At 68.4% G+C, this 17,456-nt stretch overlaps 2 protein-coding genes across 2 annotated transcripts in view; both read left to right on the plus strand.

Moving 5' to 3' along the window:
• The first annotated feature begins 2,673 nt into the window (after positions 1 to 2,673).
• SARS1 (seryl-tRNA synthetase 1) lies at positions 2,674 to 9,751 on the plus strand. Its single transcript, XM_063356714.1, has 11 exons — positions 2,674 to 2,859; positions 4,821 to 4,891; positions 5,072 to 5,152; positions 5,757 to 5,915; positions 6,403 to 6,546; positions 6,872 to 7,027; positions 7,664 to 7,885; positions 7,996 to 8,125; positions 8,614 to 8,771; positions 8,917 to 9,046; positions 9,280 to 9,751. Exons 1-11 carry the CDS (start codon positions 2,724 to 2,726, stop codon positions 9,447 to 9,449), a joined length of 1,557 nt encoding a protein of 518 aa, XP_063212784.1. The 5' UTR covers positions 2,674 to 2,723; the 3' UTR covers positions 9,450 to 9,751.
• Positions 9,752 to 12,010: 2,259 nt separating this feature from the next.
• CELSR2 (cadherin EGF LAG seven-pass G-type receptor 2) overlaps positions 12,011 to 17,456 on the plus strand; it is a 62,828-nt gene continuing 57,382 nt past the window's right edge. The window contains 1 exon segment of the mRNA XM_063356478.1: positions 12,011 to 16,655. Within this exon segment, the coding sequence (XP_063212548.1) occupies positions 13,067 to 16,655 (3,589 nt within the window). The 5' untranslated portion in view covers positions 12,011 to 13,066.

The following is a 17,456-nucleotide window of genomic DNA, read 5'->3' on the forward strand; positions in this document are numbered from 1 at the left end:
GTGCTCCAGGCCATGTCATGCCGTACCGTGCCGTGCCAGGCCATGCCGGGCCATGCCGTGCCACGCCATGCCGCACTCTGCCATGCCAGGCAACGCAAAGCAATACCATGCCACGCCGTGCCAGGCCACCATGCCATGCCATGCCAGGTGATGCCAGGCCACACTGTGCTGTGCCATGCCATGCCGTGCCACACCGTGCCATGCCATGCCATGCCATGCCAAGCAATTCCGTGCCATGCCGTGCCAAACCATGCCAGGCCGCCATGCCAGGTGATGCCGTTCCATGCTGTGCCATGCCACGTCATGCCATGCCGTGCCATACCTTGCCATGCCAGGCAATGCCAAGCAATTCCATGGCATGGCAGGGCACACCGTGCTGTGCCATGCCAGGCCGTGCTGTGCCATACCATGTCAGGCCACCGTACCAAGCAATGCCGTGCCATGCCAGGCCAGGCTGTACCATGCCAGGCCACGCCATGCCAGGTGATGCCACGTCATGCCAAGCAATGCCGTGCCAGGCCACACGGTACCATGCCATGCCAGGCGATGCCGTGCCATGCCAAGCAGTGCCGTGCCACGCCAGGCCATGCTGTACCATGCCAGGCCATGCCATGCCACACCAGGTGATGCTGTGCCATGCCATGCCAAGTAATGCTATGCCAGGTGATAGTGTGCCACGCCAGGCCACGCCGTACCATGCCAGGCCATGCCATGCCGAGCAATGCCAGGCCATGCCATGCCAAGCAGTGCCATGCCATGCCAGGCCACGCTGTACCATGCCAGGCCATGCCATGCCAAGCAATGCCGTGACATGCCAGGCCAGGCTATGCAACACCAGGTGATGCCATGCCATGCCATGCCAGGCGATGCCGTGCCATGCCAAGCAGTGCCATGCCATGCCAGGCCATGCCGTACCATGCCAGGCCATGCCATGCCAAGCAATGCCGTGCCATGCCAGGCCAGGCCATGCCATGCCACACCAGGTGATGCCATGTCATGCCATGCCAGGTGATGCCGTGCCATGCCATGCCAGGCCACGCCGTACCATGCCAGGCCATGCCATGCCAGGTGATGCCATGCAACACCAGGTGATGCTGTGCCATGCCATGCCATGCCACGCTGTGCCGTGCCATGCTGTGCCAGGCGAGACGTGCCACAGCCCGGCTCCAGCCCCGTGCCCCCCCTCTCCCTGCCGGGGCTCGCGTGGCCACCGGCACGAATGGACCAATTTGGGCGATTCTACCCCAAAGCGGGCGCCCCCAGCGTGGCGTTTCCGGCCGCCGCCGTGGCACACGGGTCAGCGCGTGTCCCCATGTAGGGCATGCCGGGGGTCCCCGCGCGCGGCCTCACCCCCGAATCCCCTCGCTCCTGCAGACCCCGGGGTGCCCCGGCGTGGGGGGGGGGTGCCAGCCCCCTGTGCCCCCCCTGGCCCTCCCCCAGCCCTTTTTACAGGGTTCTCCGCGTTTTCTAAGCGGTGCCAGGGGATCCGCACGTCCCGGCACCCAATAAAGACGGATCTTTGTGACCCCTGCCTGGACGCCCCATCTCGGGGGGGGACGGGGTCCTCGCATGGCGGTGGCGGGGGGGGGGGGGGGGCACCCAGGACCCCTTCGGGAGCCCCCCAGGGACCAGATGGTGGGAATGGTGGGGGGCTGCTCCTGTGGTGGGGGACGGACACCCCAACCTGGCCTTCCCTGGGGGGGGACACGTCCCAGGGTGTGTCCCCCGATGGGGGCCGGTGCTTGGGGGAGGGGGGGGGACACTGCCGCTGGTTGGGGAGCCATGGGGCGTTGTGGGGTGCCATGGGGTGTTGTTCTGGGGCGCTACGGGGTGTTGTAGGGTGCCATGGAGTGTGGGGGGGAGCCATGGTGATGCCATGGGATGTTGTGGGGTGCCATGGGGTAGGGTGCCATGGGGTGTTGTGGGGCAACATAGGGTGTTGTTGGGAGCCATGGGGTGTTCTGGGGCGCCACGGGGTGTTGTGGGGAGCCATGGGGGTAGGGTGCCATGGGATGTTTTGGGGTGCTATGGGGTGTTGTAGGCTGCCATGGGGTGTTGTGGGGCGCCATGGGATGTTTTGGGGTGCTATGGGGTGTTGTAGGCTGCCATGGGGTGTTGTGGGGCGCCACGGGGTGGTGTTGTGGGGCGCCATGGGATGTTTTGGGGTGCCATGGGGTGTTGTAGGCTGCCATGGGGTGTTGTGGGGAGCCATGGGGTAGGGTGCCATGGGATGTTTTGGGGTGCCATGGGTTGTTGTAGGCTGCCATGGGGTGTTGTGGGTCACCATGGGGTGTCGTGAGGTGCCACGGGGCGTCGTGGCCTACCACAGGCAGCCCTGGCGATGCCATGGAACACAGCGCAGGGGGGGGGGACGGGGGGACGACGACCCCTGGGGACACCGGTGGGTGGGTGGGGGGGACGACGACGACGACACCGACATACCTGGGGGGCGTCTGGTGACATCCAGGGTGACACAGGGACCCCCGGGGTGGGGTGAGGGGGGGGGGGGGACGCTGGGGCCTGGTTGCGCCGCCCGCCCGCCCGCCAGGGGGCGCTGTCTGTGGAGAGGCGCCGGACGGCGCCTCTCCACAGACAGCGCCCCCTGGCGGGCGGGCGGCGCCGCATGCGCCGTTCCCGCCTTTCCCCGCGCACGCGCAGTGGGCGGGCGGCCGCTGACAGGAGGAGGCGCCGCCGCCGCCGCCGCTGCTGCCGCCGCCGCCATCATGGTGCTGGACCTGGACCTGTTCCGTTCCGACAAAGGCGGCGACCCCGCCATGGTGCGGGCCATGCAGCTCAAACGCTTCAAAGACCCGGCGTTGGTGGACGCGCTGGTGCGGGCCGACGGAGCTTGGAGGAGGTGTACGTGGGGGGGGCGGGGGGGGGGGGGTGGGGAGAAAGGGCAGGGATGGAGGGGCGGGGAGGCTGAGGGGACCTGGCACCCACCAGGGGCTCGGGGACCCCCTAAGGGGGCATGTCACCCCTTCCCACCCTCCTCCCCCACCCCCAGAGGGGTCCCAGGCTGGGCATGGCCCCTCTTACACGCCCCGGGGGTGGGGATCCCTCTCAGCGCCCCCCCCCCCCCCCCAGGCCTGCTGGCCTGGCCCCAGGTGATGCACACCCCCCGCCCCCCCATCTCCGCCCCCTCAGGGATGGAGGATGTCTCAGGGGGTCCTTCTCATCCGCACACACCCCCTTCCCCGCCCAGGGCTTGGAGCCTGTCCCCAGAGTGATCCCCAAACCCCTCACCAAGGCGGGGTGACCTTGCGGGGTCCCTCCTCCCCAGCCCCGGGGGGGGTCCTTCCCACCCCCCTCCCTAGCCCTGGGGCATCTCTTCGGTGGATCTTTCCCCTCCGGGGCTGGGGGATCCCTGCGGGGGGTGTCACACCCCTCACCCCCTTCCCGAGGGCTGGGGAGAGGTTCTCCCGTTGGATCCCCCTCCCGCCACCTCCCTTTCCCCCTCCCCAAGCCTGGGGGGCAGATGCTCGGTGCGGGTCCCCCTTGTCCTGCGTGTGGATCCTCACCGGTGATGCAGCCCCACCGGTGATCCGCAGGGATCCGCTCCTGCCGCACTGCCGCAGGATCCAGCCAGGCAGGGACGGGGGTCCCGCACGCTGCCACCCCCCATCTTGAGCGTAAACCCGTGCCCGGGCGGTTCACGGGGGGCAGGAGCAAAGGCCCCATCACCCCCGGCCGTGGCGGGAGGTCGGGCCGCAGGAGCTGCCGTCCATCCCCGTTGTTGGGTGCCCGCCGCGGAGGAGGGTGCGGTGGGAGGCGAGGAGGGCTGGGTGCCCCAGAAACCCGCCGTTCCCAGGGCACCCCAGTCCCCCTCGCCGCCGCCACGGGATGAAAGAGGCACCTTTAAAACACTCTTTTAATCCCATTGCCTTGATGTGCATGAGCCCAGCCCTGCTTAATCACGCCCGGCGCGTCCCCTGGCTCTGGCCGTGCCGTCATCACCGCTTTAATTTTATCCGAGCGTCTTTCATCCCACAGGACCAGCCGGCTTTCCAGGCCGGTGGTGGGGGCTGCGCCCCAGCCCCCTCCCCGTGGGGCCCCATCCCGTCCCGTCCCGGCGGCGGTGGGTGCTGCGGGGTGGGTGCGCTGGCGCGTTACCGGGAGGCGCGGGGCTGGCAGGACGCTCTGGCGAGCAGCCGGCTGATGCAATCCGACGTCTGCCGGTGCCGTGAGGTCTGTGGGAGGCTGCCAGGGTGGTGTTTGCCATGTCCCGTTCCCTGGCTCTTATCCTGCTGTGTGTCCTGACTCTGGATCATCCCCGCGGGTCTGATCCTGCCTGCGGATGGGGGTGTCACCGTGGTGGGGTGGCACGTCCCTGGCGTCGGTGTGTTTCTGATTTGGGCTGTCCTGCCAGGAGGGGACGGCTGTGTCCTGGGCTCTGCCCTTCCCAGCACTGGTGTCACCAAGGGGGTCCTCCCCGGTCCCCTCATTGAACTGCCCAAATCTCATCGCTCTGGCCCTAAAGCCCTGGATCCGCTCAGCCCTCGGTGGCCCCAGCCCGGTGTGGGGGTCCTGGTGGGGCTGTGGCCCAGTGCAGCATCACTCGAGGTGTTTTCAAATGACACCCATGCTCCCCACATCTCTGCCCCACATCACACCAGCCCCACACCGTGCTCTCACATGGTCATACCCTCCCCCGTCCTTCCAAAATGCCTGGGACTGGTGGCATTGGGCATCCCTGCAGCTGCCGTCCCCTCTCCTGCTCCTGCCTGAGGCTTCGTGGCCCCCCTCGGTGCTGGACGGGGATCCCGGCCCCGCTCCCACTCACGCGGCTGGCTGACGGCTCCCTCCCCTCTGCTTTCCAGGCAGGTTTCGTGCCGATAACTTGAACAAGCTGAAGAACCTGTGCAGCAAAACAATCGGAGACAAGATGAAGGTGAGGCACGAAGGCAGACGGTCCTGGCAGCGATTCACTGGTGGGACATTACTAACCGGTGGCATCTCCCCCAGGTCTCTGCTCTGCAGGCCTCTCCCTCCCTCGCATCGTTGAGGAATGTTTTTACCCTGGAGCTTTGCTCTTTAATCCTGCTGGGGTTTCTTTTACCTCCTGCTACAGAAAAAAGAGCCTGTGGGGACAGACGAGTCTGTGCCGGAGAGCGCACAGAACCTCGATGAGCTCACGGCCGACGTCCTAGGGGTGAGTCTGATCCCGTCTCCCCCCACTGAGCGGATGGGCCACCCAGTTTGTCCAGAGCTTTGCCTGTAATCGCCCAAGTTGTTGGCGTGAGGTGCCCAAAACCCCAGCACCGGCCGAGGGGGGACTGCCTGACCCCCCTGCCTGGAGGATCCCTATTTCCCTCCGTCCCACACACCAGTAACCAGCTCTGTCTCGGTGCCCTTCATCTAAAGACTCTCCCGCGCTTCCCTGGGGGCTCTGAGCAGCCTCAGTCATTACGTGTCCTCTGCGAGTCCCTTCCTCCCCGCCCGTTCCCCTTCCCAGTTCGTTAACTGTGATGTTTAATGAGCGTGGCGCTGGCCGCCTTTTGCTGCCATGGGAGCTGACTGCTCCCCCTTGTCCCTGCCGAGCGCTGTGTGACGCCGTAGCCGGCTCCGTCCCTTTCAGAGCCTGACTTATGTCGGTCCTTTGTCCTCTGGGGCTGTTGTTTGATGTGTTCAGTCCATGGTTTCGCTCCAGAAGCTGTGGCGGTTGGGCGAGGGGCCGTGATTAGCCGTGCTCGGCTGCCAGCCCCCTCTCCCCGGGGCTTTCTTCCCTTCCTCACCTCACCCGGGTCCCCGCGCAGGCTCTGCAGGTCTCCCAGATCAAGAAAGTCCGTCTCCTCATCGACGAAGCCATCCTCAAGTGCGACGCTGAACGCCTGAGGCTGGAGGCAGAACGTTTCGAGAGCCTGCGGGAGATCGGGAACCTCCTCCACCCCTCGGTGCCCATCAGCAACGATGAGGTAGGGACAAGAGCGCGCCGGGGGCCGGCTGCGCCGCTTCATCAAAGCCAGACAACTGCCAGCAAGCGGGGGCTCGCTGCGGGGAGGTCCCCCCAACCCCAGAGCAGCGGGCGGTGAATGAAATCTGCATGACAAGACAGCGTTTCCTGCCGGGAGCAGACAAAGAGCAGCTCAGACAACGCTGGACACGGCCATTGTTGGGGGGATACATGGGAAACTCGCTTCCAGCCGGGGGCTGGGATCTCCCTCCCCTGCCTTCATTCATCCACCAGGAATATTTGGCTGGGGGAACACAATTGGGCCGGGCCGGCTGCCAAGTGGCCGCATAATAAGTGGCCAGCTGGGATCACAACTGGGATTCCGGGCTCTGTAGTGTGGGATCCCAAACTGGGCCCGGTGCAGTGCAGAGACTGGTGTCGCCGCAGCCCTTGGGAGCTGAGGTGATGGGTCGTCCTCCCCTCGTCTCCTTCTCTCCGTCTTTGTGCAGGACGCGGACAACAAGGTGGAGCGGGTCTGGGGCGACTGCAGCTGTAGGAAGAAGTATTCCCACGTGGACCTGGTGGTGATGGTGGACGGTTACGAAGGAGAGAAGGGGGCCGTCGTGGCGGGCAGCCGGGGCTACTTCCTTAAGGTGCGCGCCCGGACCCTCGCGGGGGGCACGGAACCCATGGGAGCCGGAGGGAGAGCTGAGGCAAACGAGGGGGGTCGGGGGTCCTCCTCCCCTGCGCTGAGCTGGCTTCGGTGACGGGAGCCTCCACGCCAGCGCGAGCTTGTGACGAGCTGGGTCATGGCGTGGGATGGACGCGCTGCTGCTGCCGCCGTGGCCTGGGCACCCTCCGGATCTGGCATCCCTGGAGCTGCCGTGGGCTCTGTGTGTTCCCAGACCTGCTCAGCAAGAAGGGATGGCAAAGTGGGGCGTGTGCGTGTGACAGGTGGTGCCTTCCCTTGTCCCCCAGGGTCCCCTGGTGTTCCTGGAGCAGGCCCTGATCCAGTACGCCCTGCAGAGCCTCCGCGCCAGGGGCTACACTCCCGTCTACACCCCCTTCTTCATGCGGAAGGAGGTGATGCAGGAGGTGGCCCAGCTCAGCCAGTTCGACGAGGAGCTCTACAAGGTGAGCGGCTCCAGGCCCCGCCAGGGCCCCGTGTCTCGCCGCCTGGCACCCGCCGTCCCCTCGGGGCACCGGCTTTCCCACCGAGCCACCGCCACGCTGCATCCCCTGCCATCCCCTCGGGGCACCAGCTTTCCCACCGAGCCACCACCACACCGCGTCCCCCGCCGTCCCCTCGGGGCACCGGCTTTCCCACCAAGCCACCGCCACGCCGTGTCCTCTGCCAGCCCCTCGGGCCACTGGCTTTCCCACCGAGTCACCTCCACGCTGCATCCCCCGCCGTCCCCTCGGGGCACCGGCTTTCCCACCGAGCCACTGCCACGCCGCGTCCCCCAGCTTGAGTTCCTCTCTGCCACGGCGAGGCCACGGCGGTGGCAGCTCCCTTCTGCTCCATCTTCCCGGCTGACGCGGTTGTCATGGCAATGCGGTGACAGAGAGGTGGCTCGTCCCCAGCCTCGCTGGCAGGAGGCCATCGGGGCCTTTGAGCAGCAGCTGCTCCCTTTCCCCAGCCATCCTGTCCCCACTCCTGTCCCCGGAAAGCCTCGCTGCCTGCGCATCTGCCGGGGGAGCATCTGTCCCCGGAGGCGCGGGAGCAGCTGGGGACGGGGGGACAGTGGCTTTTGTCACTGTGACCCCCAGGTCATCGGCAAAGGCAGCGAGAAGGCGGACGACAGCTCCATCGACGAGAAGTACCTGATCGCCACCTCGGAGCAGCCCATCGCCGCCCTGCACCGGGACGAGTGGCTGAAACCGGAGGATTTGCCCATCAAATACGCGGGGCTGTCCACCTGCTTCCGGCAGGAGGTGGGCTCCCACGGCCGCGACACCCGCGGCATCTTCCGCGTCCACCAGTTCGAGAAGGTGAGAGAGGAGCGGAGGATTCCCAGCGGGGAATTTGGGGCTGTATCCCCCGGGGGGGAAGAGGTGGGCCTGGCGCCAACGCCGGGGGTTGTCCCCCTTCTCTCGTGCAGATCGAGCAGTTCGTCTACGCCTCCCCCCACGACAACAAGTCGTGGGAGATGTTTGAGGAGATGATGGCCACCGCCGAGGACTTCTACCAGTCCCTGGGCATCCCCTACCACATCGTCAACATCGTCTCGGGTAGGGGCAAGGGGCCGCCCTCTCTCTGTGCTGCGGTGGCCCAGGAGGACACCGGCCACCTCTGCCAGCGCCTCGGGTGTCACCCTGGCCCTGACCCACTTTCTTTGTCCCTGGCTCGCCTTGCCACCCCGGTGAGGGAGAGGAGGGAGATGTTTTCCGTAGAGATCCTCTGCTTTGCTCTGGGTCTGTTGGCCAAGGGGCTGGGATTGTCCCCGCTGTCCCTTCCAAAGGGACGGTTTGAGCGTCCCAGCTCCTCCCGGAAACTCTCCGAGGAACGTGATGCCGTTTAAACGCCTCCTCCCGCAGAGCAGGAGCCCCACGGCCCTTCCCAAGTCACCTCGCAGGCTTCACGCCGTTTCCCGCGCTGCCATCCCCAGGGACAGGCGCGTTCCGGGGTGGGGAGGGATTGGGACACACACACCCCCCCCCCCCCTCCCCCCGGCTACGGCTCAGGGCTGTCGTCTCCCCCCGCACCATCTCCCTCCCAGGCTCCCTCAACCACGCCGCCAGTAAGAAGCTGGACCTGGAAGCCTGGTTCCCCGGTTCCGGCGCTTTCCGCGAGCTGGTGTCCTGCTCCAACTGCACCGACTACCAGGCGCGGCGCCTGCGCATCCGCTACGGCCAGACCAAGAAGATGATGGACAAGGTGAGGCCGGGCTGGGGCTGGCGGGGGGTGTGTGTGTGTGTGGGGGGGTGTGTGTGTGTTTGGGGGAAGGAGGGGGGGGTTCTGCTCCTCCCCTCCTCCCCTTTCCCCTGTCACCCCCCTCCCGTCCGTGTCCCCCCCCCTCCAGGTGGAGTTTGTCCACATGCTCAACGCCACCATGTGCGCCACCACCCGCACCATCTGCGCCATCCTGGAGAACTACCAGACCGAGGAGGGCGTCCGCGTCCCCGAAAAGCTGCGGGACTTCATGCCCCCAGGTAACGAACGCCCCCCCCCGGCCCCGGCACCCTTCCTTCTGCGGGACTTCATGCCCCCAGGTAACGAACGCCCCCCCCCGCCCTGGCACCCTTCCTTCCCTGGGTGCCGGGGGTGGAGGAGGCAGGGCGGGGGGGGGGGGGGTGTTGATGTCCCCGAGTGTCCCTAAGGGGGTGTGTGACACCTGGTGTCTCCTGTGTCCCCCCCCTACCACCACCACCCCCACCACGCGCAGACCTGCGGGAGCTGATCCGGTTCGTGCGGCCGGCGCCCATCGAGCAGGAGCTCTCCAAGAAACAGAAGAAGCAGCAGGAGGGGGGCAAGAAGAAGGCGGCGGCAGCGGGGGGGGGCAACGAGCGGGTGCTGGAGGAGCAGATGCAGAACATGGGGGTCAACAGCGCCTGAGTCGTGTCCCCCCGCCCCCGGCCCTATTCCCGTTGCCCTCCCCCCGGGGACCTCGATCATCCTCCTGCCTCCATCGCCGCCCGGGGCTGCGCCCATCACTTCGGCTTCGGGGCTCACCGCCTGTGCGTGTGACCCCCCCATCGCCCCTCACGGCACGGAGCACCGGGACGAAGGACTGACGCTATGGGGGGGGGGGGTGTCCGTGCCTCTCCCCCCCTCCCCTGCCGAGCAGGGCCCCCCCTACGCACCGCAGGGACGCTAACCGTCCTCTGTCTCCATCCAATAAAGCCAAGAACTGCTGAGCTGCCTGGCCCTGGGGGGGGGCGGCAGGAGGGGAGGGGGGGCGTCGAGCCTGGTTGGGGGGGGGGGTCCAGCTCGGCAGGGAGGGGGCCGCTCTGACTGCTCTTCCCCCTCTTTCCCCCGCCCGGGGGGGCCCCACACTGTGGCCTGGACAAAGGCTGCGCTCGGTGGAGCCCATTTGTGAGTCAAATTGGGGCTGGGCCCCCCCCCCCCTCCGCCCCCCCCAGCCTCAGCTGCCAGCTCGGCCCCCCCCCGCGGAGAGGGGTATGTCGAGGTGGGGGGGGTTGCGTGCCTCAGTTTCCCCCCACCCCCCCCAAGTTTGTGCGTGGGAAACCCACAGGGTGCTGGGCAGGGCACCCAGCCGCCTGCCCCCCCCCCCCTTCCTCCCCCCCCCCCCCCCTCCCCGGCTTGGTCTCGGTGCCTTTGAAGGGCGGGGAGGGGCCGCGGTGAGTCACGGAGCCCCCGGGGGGGTCCCGGCACCCGCACCCCCCCCCGCGGGGCCCGTCCGACCCGTTCGGCTGCCGGGGCTCTGCGCCGTCCTGCCCGTCGCCCACGCCCTGCTGCGCGCTCCCAGTGCCCCCCAGTCCCTCCCAGTGCCCCCCCCCGCATCCAGGCCTTCGTGCCTCCAGTGCTCCCAGTGCCCCCCAGTCTGTACAAGTGCCACCCCCCACCGACACAGGCCTCCATGCTTCCAGTGCTCCCAGTGTCCCCCAGTCTGTCCCAGTGCCTCCCCTGTACCCAGGCCTCTGTGCTCCCAGTGCCCCCCCAGTTCCTCCCAGTGCCCCCCCCCCCCCCCCCCGCATCCAGGCCTCCATGCTTCCAGTGCTCCCAGTGCCCCCAGTCTGTCCCCAGTGCCCCCCCCGTACCCAGGCCTCCAGCGCTCCCAGTGCCCCCCAGTCTGTCCCAGTGCCTCCCCTGTACCCAGGCCTCTGTGCTCCCAGTGCCCCCCCCCAGTTCCTCCCAGTGCCCCCCCCACACACACACCCAGGCCTCCGTGCCTCCAGCGCTCCCAGTGCCCCCCCAGTCTGTCCCAGTGCCCCCCCTGTACCCAGGCTCCCAGTGCCCCCCCTGTACCCAGGCTCCCAGTGCCCCCCAGTCTGTCCCAGTGCCTCCCCTGTGCCCAGGCCTCTGTGCTCCCAGTGCCCCCCCAGTTCCTCCCAGTGCCCCCCTCCCCGCCCCTGCACCCAGGCCTCCCTGCCTCCAGTGCTCCCAGCGCCCCCCAGTCCGTCCCAGTTTGTCCCAGTACCCCACAGTGTCCCCAGTGCTCCCAGTTCTCAGTGCCCCCCCAGTCCGTCCCAGTGTCCCGCGTTGTCCTCGGACCTCCGTGCCTCCAGTGCTCCCAGTGCCCCCCAGTGTCCCCCAGTGTCCCCCAGTGCCCTCCAGTGTCCCCAGGCCCCCAGTCCTCAGTGCCCCCCCGTGTTGTCCACTGTCCTTGGGCCTCCAGTGCTCCCAGTCTCCCCCAGTCTGTCCCAGTGTCCCCCAGTGACCCCAGTGTCTTTGGGTCTCCAGTGCTCCCAGTGCCCCCCCAGTCCCTCCCAGTTTCTCCCAGGGTCCCCCAGTCCCTCCCAGTTTCTCCCAGTCCTCAGTGCCCCCCCCGTGTCATCCACTGTCCTCGGGCCTCCGGTGCTCCCGGTCCCCCCCCAGTTTCTCCCAGTGCCCCCGAGTCTCCGCAGACCTCCAACACACAGTGCCCTCCAAGTCCGTCCCAGTTTGTCCCAGTGTCCCCCATTGCCCTTGAGTCTCCAGTGCTCCCAGTGCCCCCCAGTCCGTCCCAGTGTCCCCCGCTGCCCTCGGGCCTCCAGTGCTCCCAGTCCCCCCAGTCCATCCCAGTTTGTCCCAGTGTCCCCCATTGTCCTTGAGTCTCCAGTCCTCCCAGTCCCCCCCAGTCCATCCCAGTTCGTGCCAGTGCCCCCCAGCGTCCCCAGGCCTCCAACACTCAGTGCCCCCCGCTCCATCCCAGTGTCCCCCAGTGTCCCCAGTGCTCCCAGTCCATCCCAATTTCTCCCAGTGCCCCCCCCCGTCTCTCCCCGTAGCAGCATCACGATGCCCGGGGAGGGGGGGGGTCTCACAACCCGCCCCCCCCACCTCCCCGGGAACCGCCGGCGGCACCGGTCCCGGTGCCGCCGGCGGTTCCCGGGGAGGTGGGGGGGGGGGGGGGGGTGGGGTGGTGTGTGTGGGGGGGTGCGGTTCCTTTAAGCGCGGCCCCGCCCCGCCCCGTCGGGGGCGCGCGCGGGCGGCGGGAGGGGCGCGGGCGGCGGCGCGCGCGGGGCGCAGCGGGCACCGGCGGCAGCGGCCGCACCGCGCCATGGGCGCTCCGCCCCCGCCCCCGCCGCCGCCGCCGCCGCCGCCGGTCTGCTGCTGCCGCTGCTTCTTCTCCTCCTCCTCCTCTCCCTGCTGTTACCGGTACCGGCGCAACCCCGCCGCCCGTTACCGGCTACCGGCAAAGCCACCTGCTCGCCCGGCACCGGGGACAGCGGCGGCACCGGGGACAGCGGCGGAGAAGCCGGGGGGGTTGCGGTAGAGGAGAGAGCGGAGGAGGCGGGTGCGCGGCGGGGACCGGCGGAGGAGAGCGAGGTTGGAGCGGGGACGGCGGAGGGGAGGCGAGAAGCGTCGGCGGAACCGGGAGCGCCGGGGACAACGGCGGCAGCCGCGGCGGGGCCCGGGGAGGCGCCGGGAGCAGCGGGGACACTGGAGACGCCGGGGTTCCTGAAGGCACCGGGGCCACTGGAAGCACCGGGGACACCGGGGACACTGGAGACACCGGGGTTCCTGAAGGCACCGGGGCCACTGGAAGCACCGGGGACACCGGGGACACTGGAGACACCGGGGTTCCTGAAGGCACCGGGGCCACTGGAAGCACCGGGGACACCGGGGACACTGGAGACACCGGGGTTCCTGAAGGCACCGGGGACACTGGAAGCACCGGGGACACTGGAGGCACCGGCGGCACCCAAGTCCCCAGGGACCCCAGGAGCACCGGCCATACTGGACGCACTGGGGACACCGGGAACGTCCCCAAGGACAGCAGGAGCACCGGGGCCACTGGACGCACTGGGGACACCGGGAATGTCCCCAGGGATACCCAGGATACTGGGAACAATGGGAGCACCCGAGTCCCCAGGGACCCCAGGAGCACCGGCCGCACTGGAAACACTGGGGACAGCGGGAAAGCCCCCAGGGATACCAGCAACGCTGGGGATACTGGATGCACTGGAAATGCTGGGAATGTCCCCAGGGATACCAGCAACACCCGGGATACTGGACGCGCTGGGGACACTGGGAAAGCCCCCAGGGACAGCGGGAGCCCCGGGGATGTGATGAGCGCTGGGAATGCTGGGCGCACTGGGGACACCCGAGTCCCCAGGGACCCCAGGAGCACCGGCCATACTGGACGCACTGGACACACCGGGAAAGCCCCCAGGGATAGCAGGAACACCCGGGATACTGGACGCACTGGGGACACTGGGAAAGCCCCCAGGAGCACCCAGGATACTGGACGCACTGGGGACACTGGGAATGTCCCTAGGGATACCAGGAGCACCGGGGACATGATGAGCACTGGGAATGCTGGGCGCACTGGGGACACCGGGGGCACCCAAGTCCCCAGGGACACAAGGAACGCCGGTCGTACTGGATGCACTGGGAACACTGGGAATGTCCCCAGGGATACCAGCAACACCCGGGACACTGGATGCACCGGACACACCGTGAAAGCCCCCGGGGACGTCAGGAGCACCGGGCACAGGATGAGCACTGGGAATGCTGGGCGCACTGGGGACACCGGGGGCACCCGGGTCCCAAGGGACACCAGGAACATGAGGGACACTGGACGCACTGGGGACACTGGGAAAGCCCTCAGGGACACCCAGGACACTGGACGCACTGGGGACACTGGGAAAGCCCTCAGGGACAGCAGGAGCACCGGGGATGCTGGGCACACTGGGGACACCCGAGTCCCCAAGGATACCAGGAACACCGGCCATACTGGGCGCACTGGGGACACTGGGAAAGCCCCCAGGGACAGCAGGAGCACCGGGGAGACGACGAGCACCGGGGACGTTGGGGACTCCGTGACCCCGGGGGCCACCAGGAGCCCCGCGCCCCGCGGCCGCTCCCGCCGCAGCCCCAACGTGGCGCCGCAGTTCCAGCCCTCCAGCTACCAGGCCTCGGTGGGGGAGAACCGGCCGGCGGGGACGCCGGTGACGCGGGTGACGGCGGTGGACCCCGACGAGGGGGAGGCGGGCCGGCTGCGCTACGCCATGGCCGCCCTCTTCGACAGCCGCTCCGACGCCCTCTTCGCCATTGACCCCGTCACCGGCGCCGTCGCCACCGCCGCCCCCTTGGACCGGGAGAGCAAGAGCACCCACGTCTTCCGAGTGACGGCGACAGACCACGGGACGCCCCGGCGCAGCGCCATGGCCACCTTGACGGTGACGGTGAGCGACGCCAACGACCACGACCCGGCCTTCGAGCAAGCCGAGTACCGGGAGAGCGTGCGGGAGAACCTGGAGGTGGGCTACGAGGTGCTGACGGTGCGGGCCACCGACGGTGACGCCGGTCCCAATGCCAACGTCCTCTACCGCCTCCTCAACGCCGGCGGGGCCAATGAGGTCTTCGAGATCGACGCCCGCTCGGGCGTCATCCGCACCCGCGGCCCCGTGGACCGGGAGGCGGTGGAGGCCTTCGAGCTGCTGGTGGAGGCCACGGATCAGGGCCAGGAGCCGGGACCCCGCAGCTCCACGGCCACCGTCCGCATCACCGTGGAGGACGACAACGACAACGCGCCCCAGTTCAGCGAGAAGCGTTACGTGGCGCAGGTCCCCGAGGACGTGGCCCCCAACACGGCCGTGCTGCGGGTGACGGCCACCGATCGCGACAAGGGCAGCAACGCCCTGGTGCACTACAGCATCGTCAGCGGTAACACCCGCGGCCACTTCTACATCGACGCGCAGACGGGCGCCCTGGACGTGGTCAGCCCTTTGGACTACGAGGTCAGCAAGGAGTTCACCCTCCGCATCCGGGCGCAGGACGGCGGCCGCCCGCCCCTCTCCAACATCAGCGGTTTGGTCACCGTCCAGGTGTTGGACGTCAACGATAACGCCCCCATCTTCGTCAGCACCCCCTTCCAGGCCACCGTGCTGGAGAACGTGCCGGTGGGCTACTCCGTCATCCACGTTCAAGCCATCGACGCCGATTCGGGTGACAACGGCCGCTTGGTCTACACCCTCCTGGAGACGGGCGCCGGCTTCCCCTTCGCCATCAACAACAGCACCGGGTGGATCGTGGTGGCCTCCGAGCTGGACCGGGAGGCGGTGGACTTCTACAGCTTTGGGGTGGAGGCGCAGGACCAGGGCAACCCCCCCATGGCCTCCTCGGCCAGCGTCAGCGTCACCGTCCTGGACGTCAACGACAACAGCCCCGAGTTCACGCAACGGGAGTACGGCGCCCGGCTGAACGAGGACGCGGCGGTGGGCACCAGCGTCCTCACCGTCTCCGCCGTGGACCGCGACGCCAACAGCGTCATCACCTACCAGATCTCCAGCGGCAACACCCGCAACCGCTTCTCCATCACCAGCCAGAGCGGCGGGGGGCTCATCTCCCTCGCCCTGCCCCTGGACTACAAGCTGGAGCGGCAGTACCTCCTCACCATCGCCGCCTCCGACGGCACCCGCCAGGACACCGCCCAGGTGGTGGTCAACGTCACCGACGCCAACACCCACCGACCCGTCTTCCAGAGCTCCCACTACACCGTCAACGTCAATGAGGACCGGCCGGTGGGCACCACGGTGGTGGTCATCAGCGCCACGGATGAGGACACGGGGGAGAACGCCCGCATCACCTACCTGATGGAGGACAGCATCCCCCAGTTCCGCATCGCTGCCGAGACGGGGGCCGTCACCACCCAGATGGAGCTGGACTACGAGGACCAGGTGTCCTACACCCTGGCCATCACGGCGCGTGACAACGGCATCCCGCAGAAGTCCGACACCACCTACCTGGAGATCCTGGTGAGCGACGTCAACGACAACGCGCCCCAGTTCCTCCGCGACTCCTACCAGGGCTCCGTCTACGAGGACGTGCCCGCCTTCACCAGCGTCCTCCAGGTCTCCGCCACCGACCGTGACTCGGGGCTCAACGGCAGGGTCTTCTACACCTTCCAAGGGGGCGACGATGGCGACGGCGACTTCATCATCGAGTCCACCTCGGGCATCGTCCGCACCTTGCGCCGCCTCGACCGGGAGAACGTGCCGCTCTACTCCCTGCGGGCGTTCGCCGTCGATAAGGGGGTCCCGGCCAAGCGGACGCCGGTGGAGATCCAAGTGACGGTGCTGGACGTCAACGACAACCCGCCCGTCTTCGAGCGGGACGAGTTCGACATCTTCGTGGAAGAGAACAGCCCCATCGGGCTGGTGGTGGCCCGGATCACGGCCACCGACCCCGACGAGGGCACCAACGCCCAAATCATGTACCAGATCGTGGAAGGCAACATCCCCGAGGTCTTCCAGCTGGATATCTTCTCCGGCGAGCTCACCGCCTTGGCCGACCTGGATTACGAGACCAAAGCGGAGTACGTCATGGTGGTCCAAGCCACCTCGGCCCCCTTGGTCAGCCGGGCCACCGTCCACGTCCGCCTTCGCGACGCCAACGACAACAGCCCCCAACTCAAAAATTTCGAGATCCTCTTCAACAACTACATCACCAACCGCTCGGGCAGCTTCCCCGGGGGGGTCATCGGCCGTATCCCGGCCCACGATCCCGACGTCTCCGACAGCCTCACCTACGCCTTCGAGCAGGGCAACGAGCTCAACCTGGTGCTGCTGGACCCCCGCAGCGGGGACCTGCGCCTCAGCCCCTCCCTGGACAACAACCGCCCGCTGGAGGCCGTCATGAGGGTCTCCGTTTCGGGTAAGACCCCCCCCCCCAAACTCCGGCTCCCCCCCCCCCCACCGCCCCGGCCCGAGGTGGGGTAGGATGGGGTGGGGGGGGGGGGTGGCTTGGAGGTCCTTGGAGGGCTGGGGGAAGCCCTGCTGGGTGCTGGCCGTGCCCGCCCCCCCCCCCCACCTTCTGTGGGGTTCTGGGGTGGTTTTGGGGTCCCGGGGTGGTTTTTGGGGTCCCACCGGCCCCATCTTGGCTGCCCCCCCCACCCTCCGGATTCGGGGCGGGGGGGTTGATGGGGATGCTGTGCCCCCCCCACCCCCGACCCACGTGTCCCCTCTGGAGGCAGTCGGGGGTCCCCGGCACCCCCTTTTTCCTTCCCCACCCCCAACCTCAGCCGGGGGGTGTCGGCGGGGGGGGGGGCGGTCCAATACCCCAGAGCATGGGGGGGGGGGGTTTTGGGGGGGGTTCAGGCCCCTGTAGCAGCGGTTTGGGGGGGGGGCAGTGCCCCGTGGGTGTGTATTTGGGGGGGGGGGGAGGTCCTGGCACCTCACTGCGTGTGGCTTGGGCGGGGGGGGGGCGGGCCAGGACCCACTGGAGGTGTTTGGTGGCAGGGGGGGGGGCGCAGGGGGGGGAAGAGCCCACTGCGTGTGGTTGGGGGGGGGGGGGGCAGGACCCACTGGATGTGGTTGGGGGGGGCACGGGGCCTGTGTGTGTAGTTGGGGGGGGGCAGAGCCTGATGTGTGCATGGGGGGGGGGGGGGGGGAGTGTCCTGATACCTTTGTGTTTATGTTACGGGGGGCCTGGGGGGGGGGGAATTTGGGGGGGGGG

The sequence above is a fragment of the Chroicocephalus ridibundus genome, chromosome 20 (genome assembly GCF_963924245.1).
Source record: "Chroicocephalus ridibundus chromosome 20, bChrRid1.1, whole genome shotgun sequence".
Classification (NCBI taxonomy): Eukaryota; Metazoa; Chordata; class Aves; order Charadriiformes; family Laridae; genus Chroicocephalus; species Chroicocephalus ridibundus.

What these genes read in the sequence shown, in the direction of transcription:
- SARS1 (XM_063356714.1), top strand. Translation starts at nt 2,724, where the DNA reads ATGGTGCTGGACCTGGACCTGTTCCGTTCCGACAAAGGCGGCGACCCC. An exon ending in TCGACGAGGAGCTCTACAAG is followed by an intron (nt 7,028 to 7,663) that starts GTGAGCGGCTCC and finishes TGTGACCCCCAG; the next exon opens with GTCATCGGCAAAGGCAGCGA. An exon ending in CCAAGAAGATGATGGACAAG is followed by an intron (nt 8,772 to 8,916) that starts GTGAGGCCGGGC and finishes CCCCCCCTCCAG; the next exon opens with GTGGAGTTTGTCCACATGCT.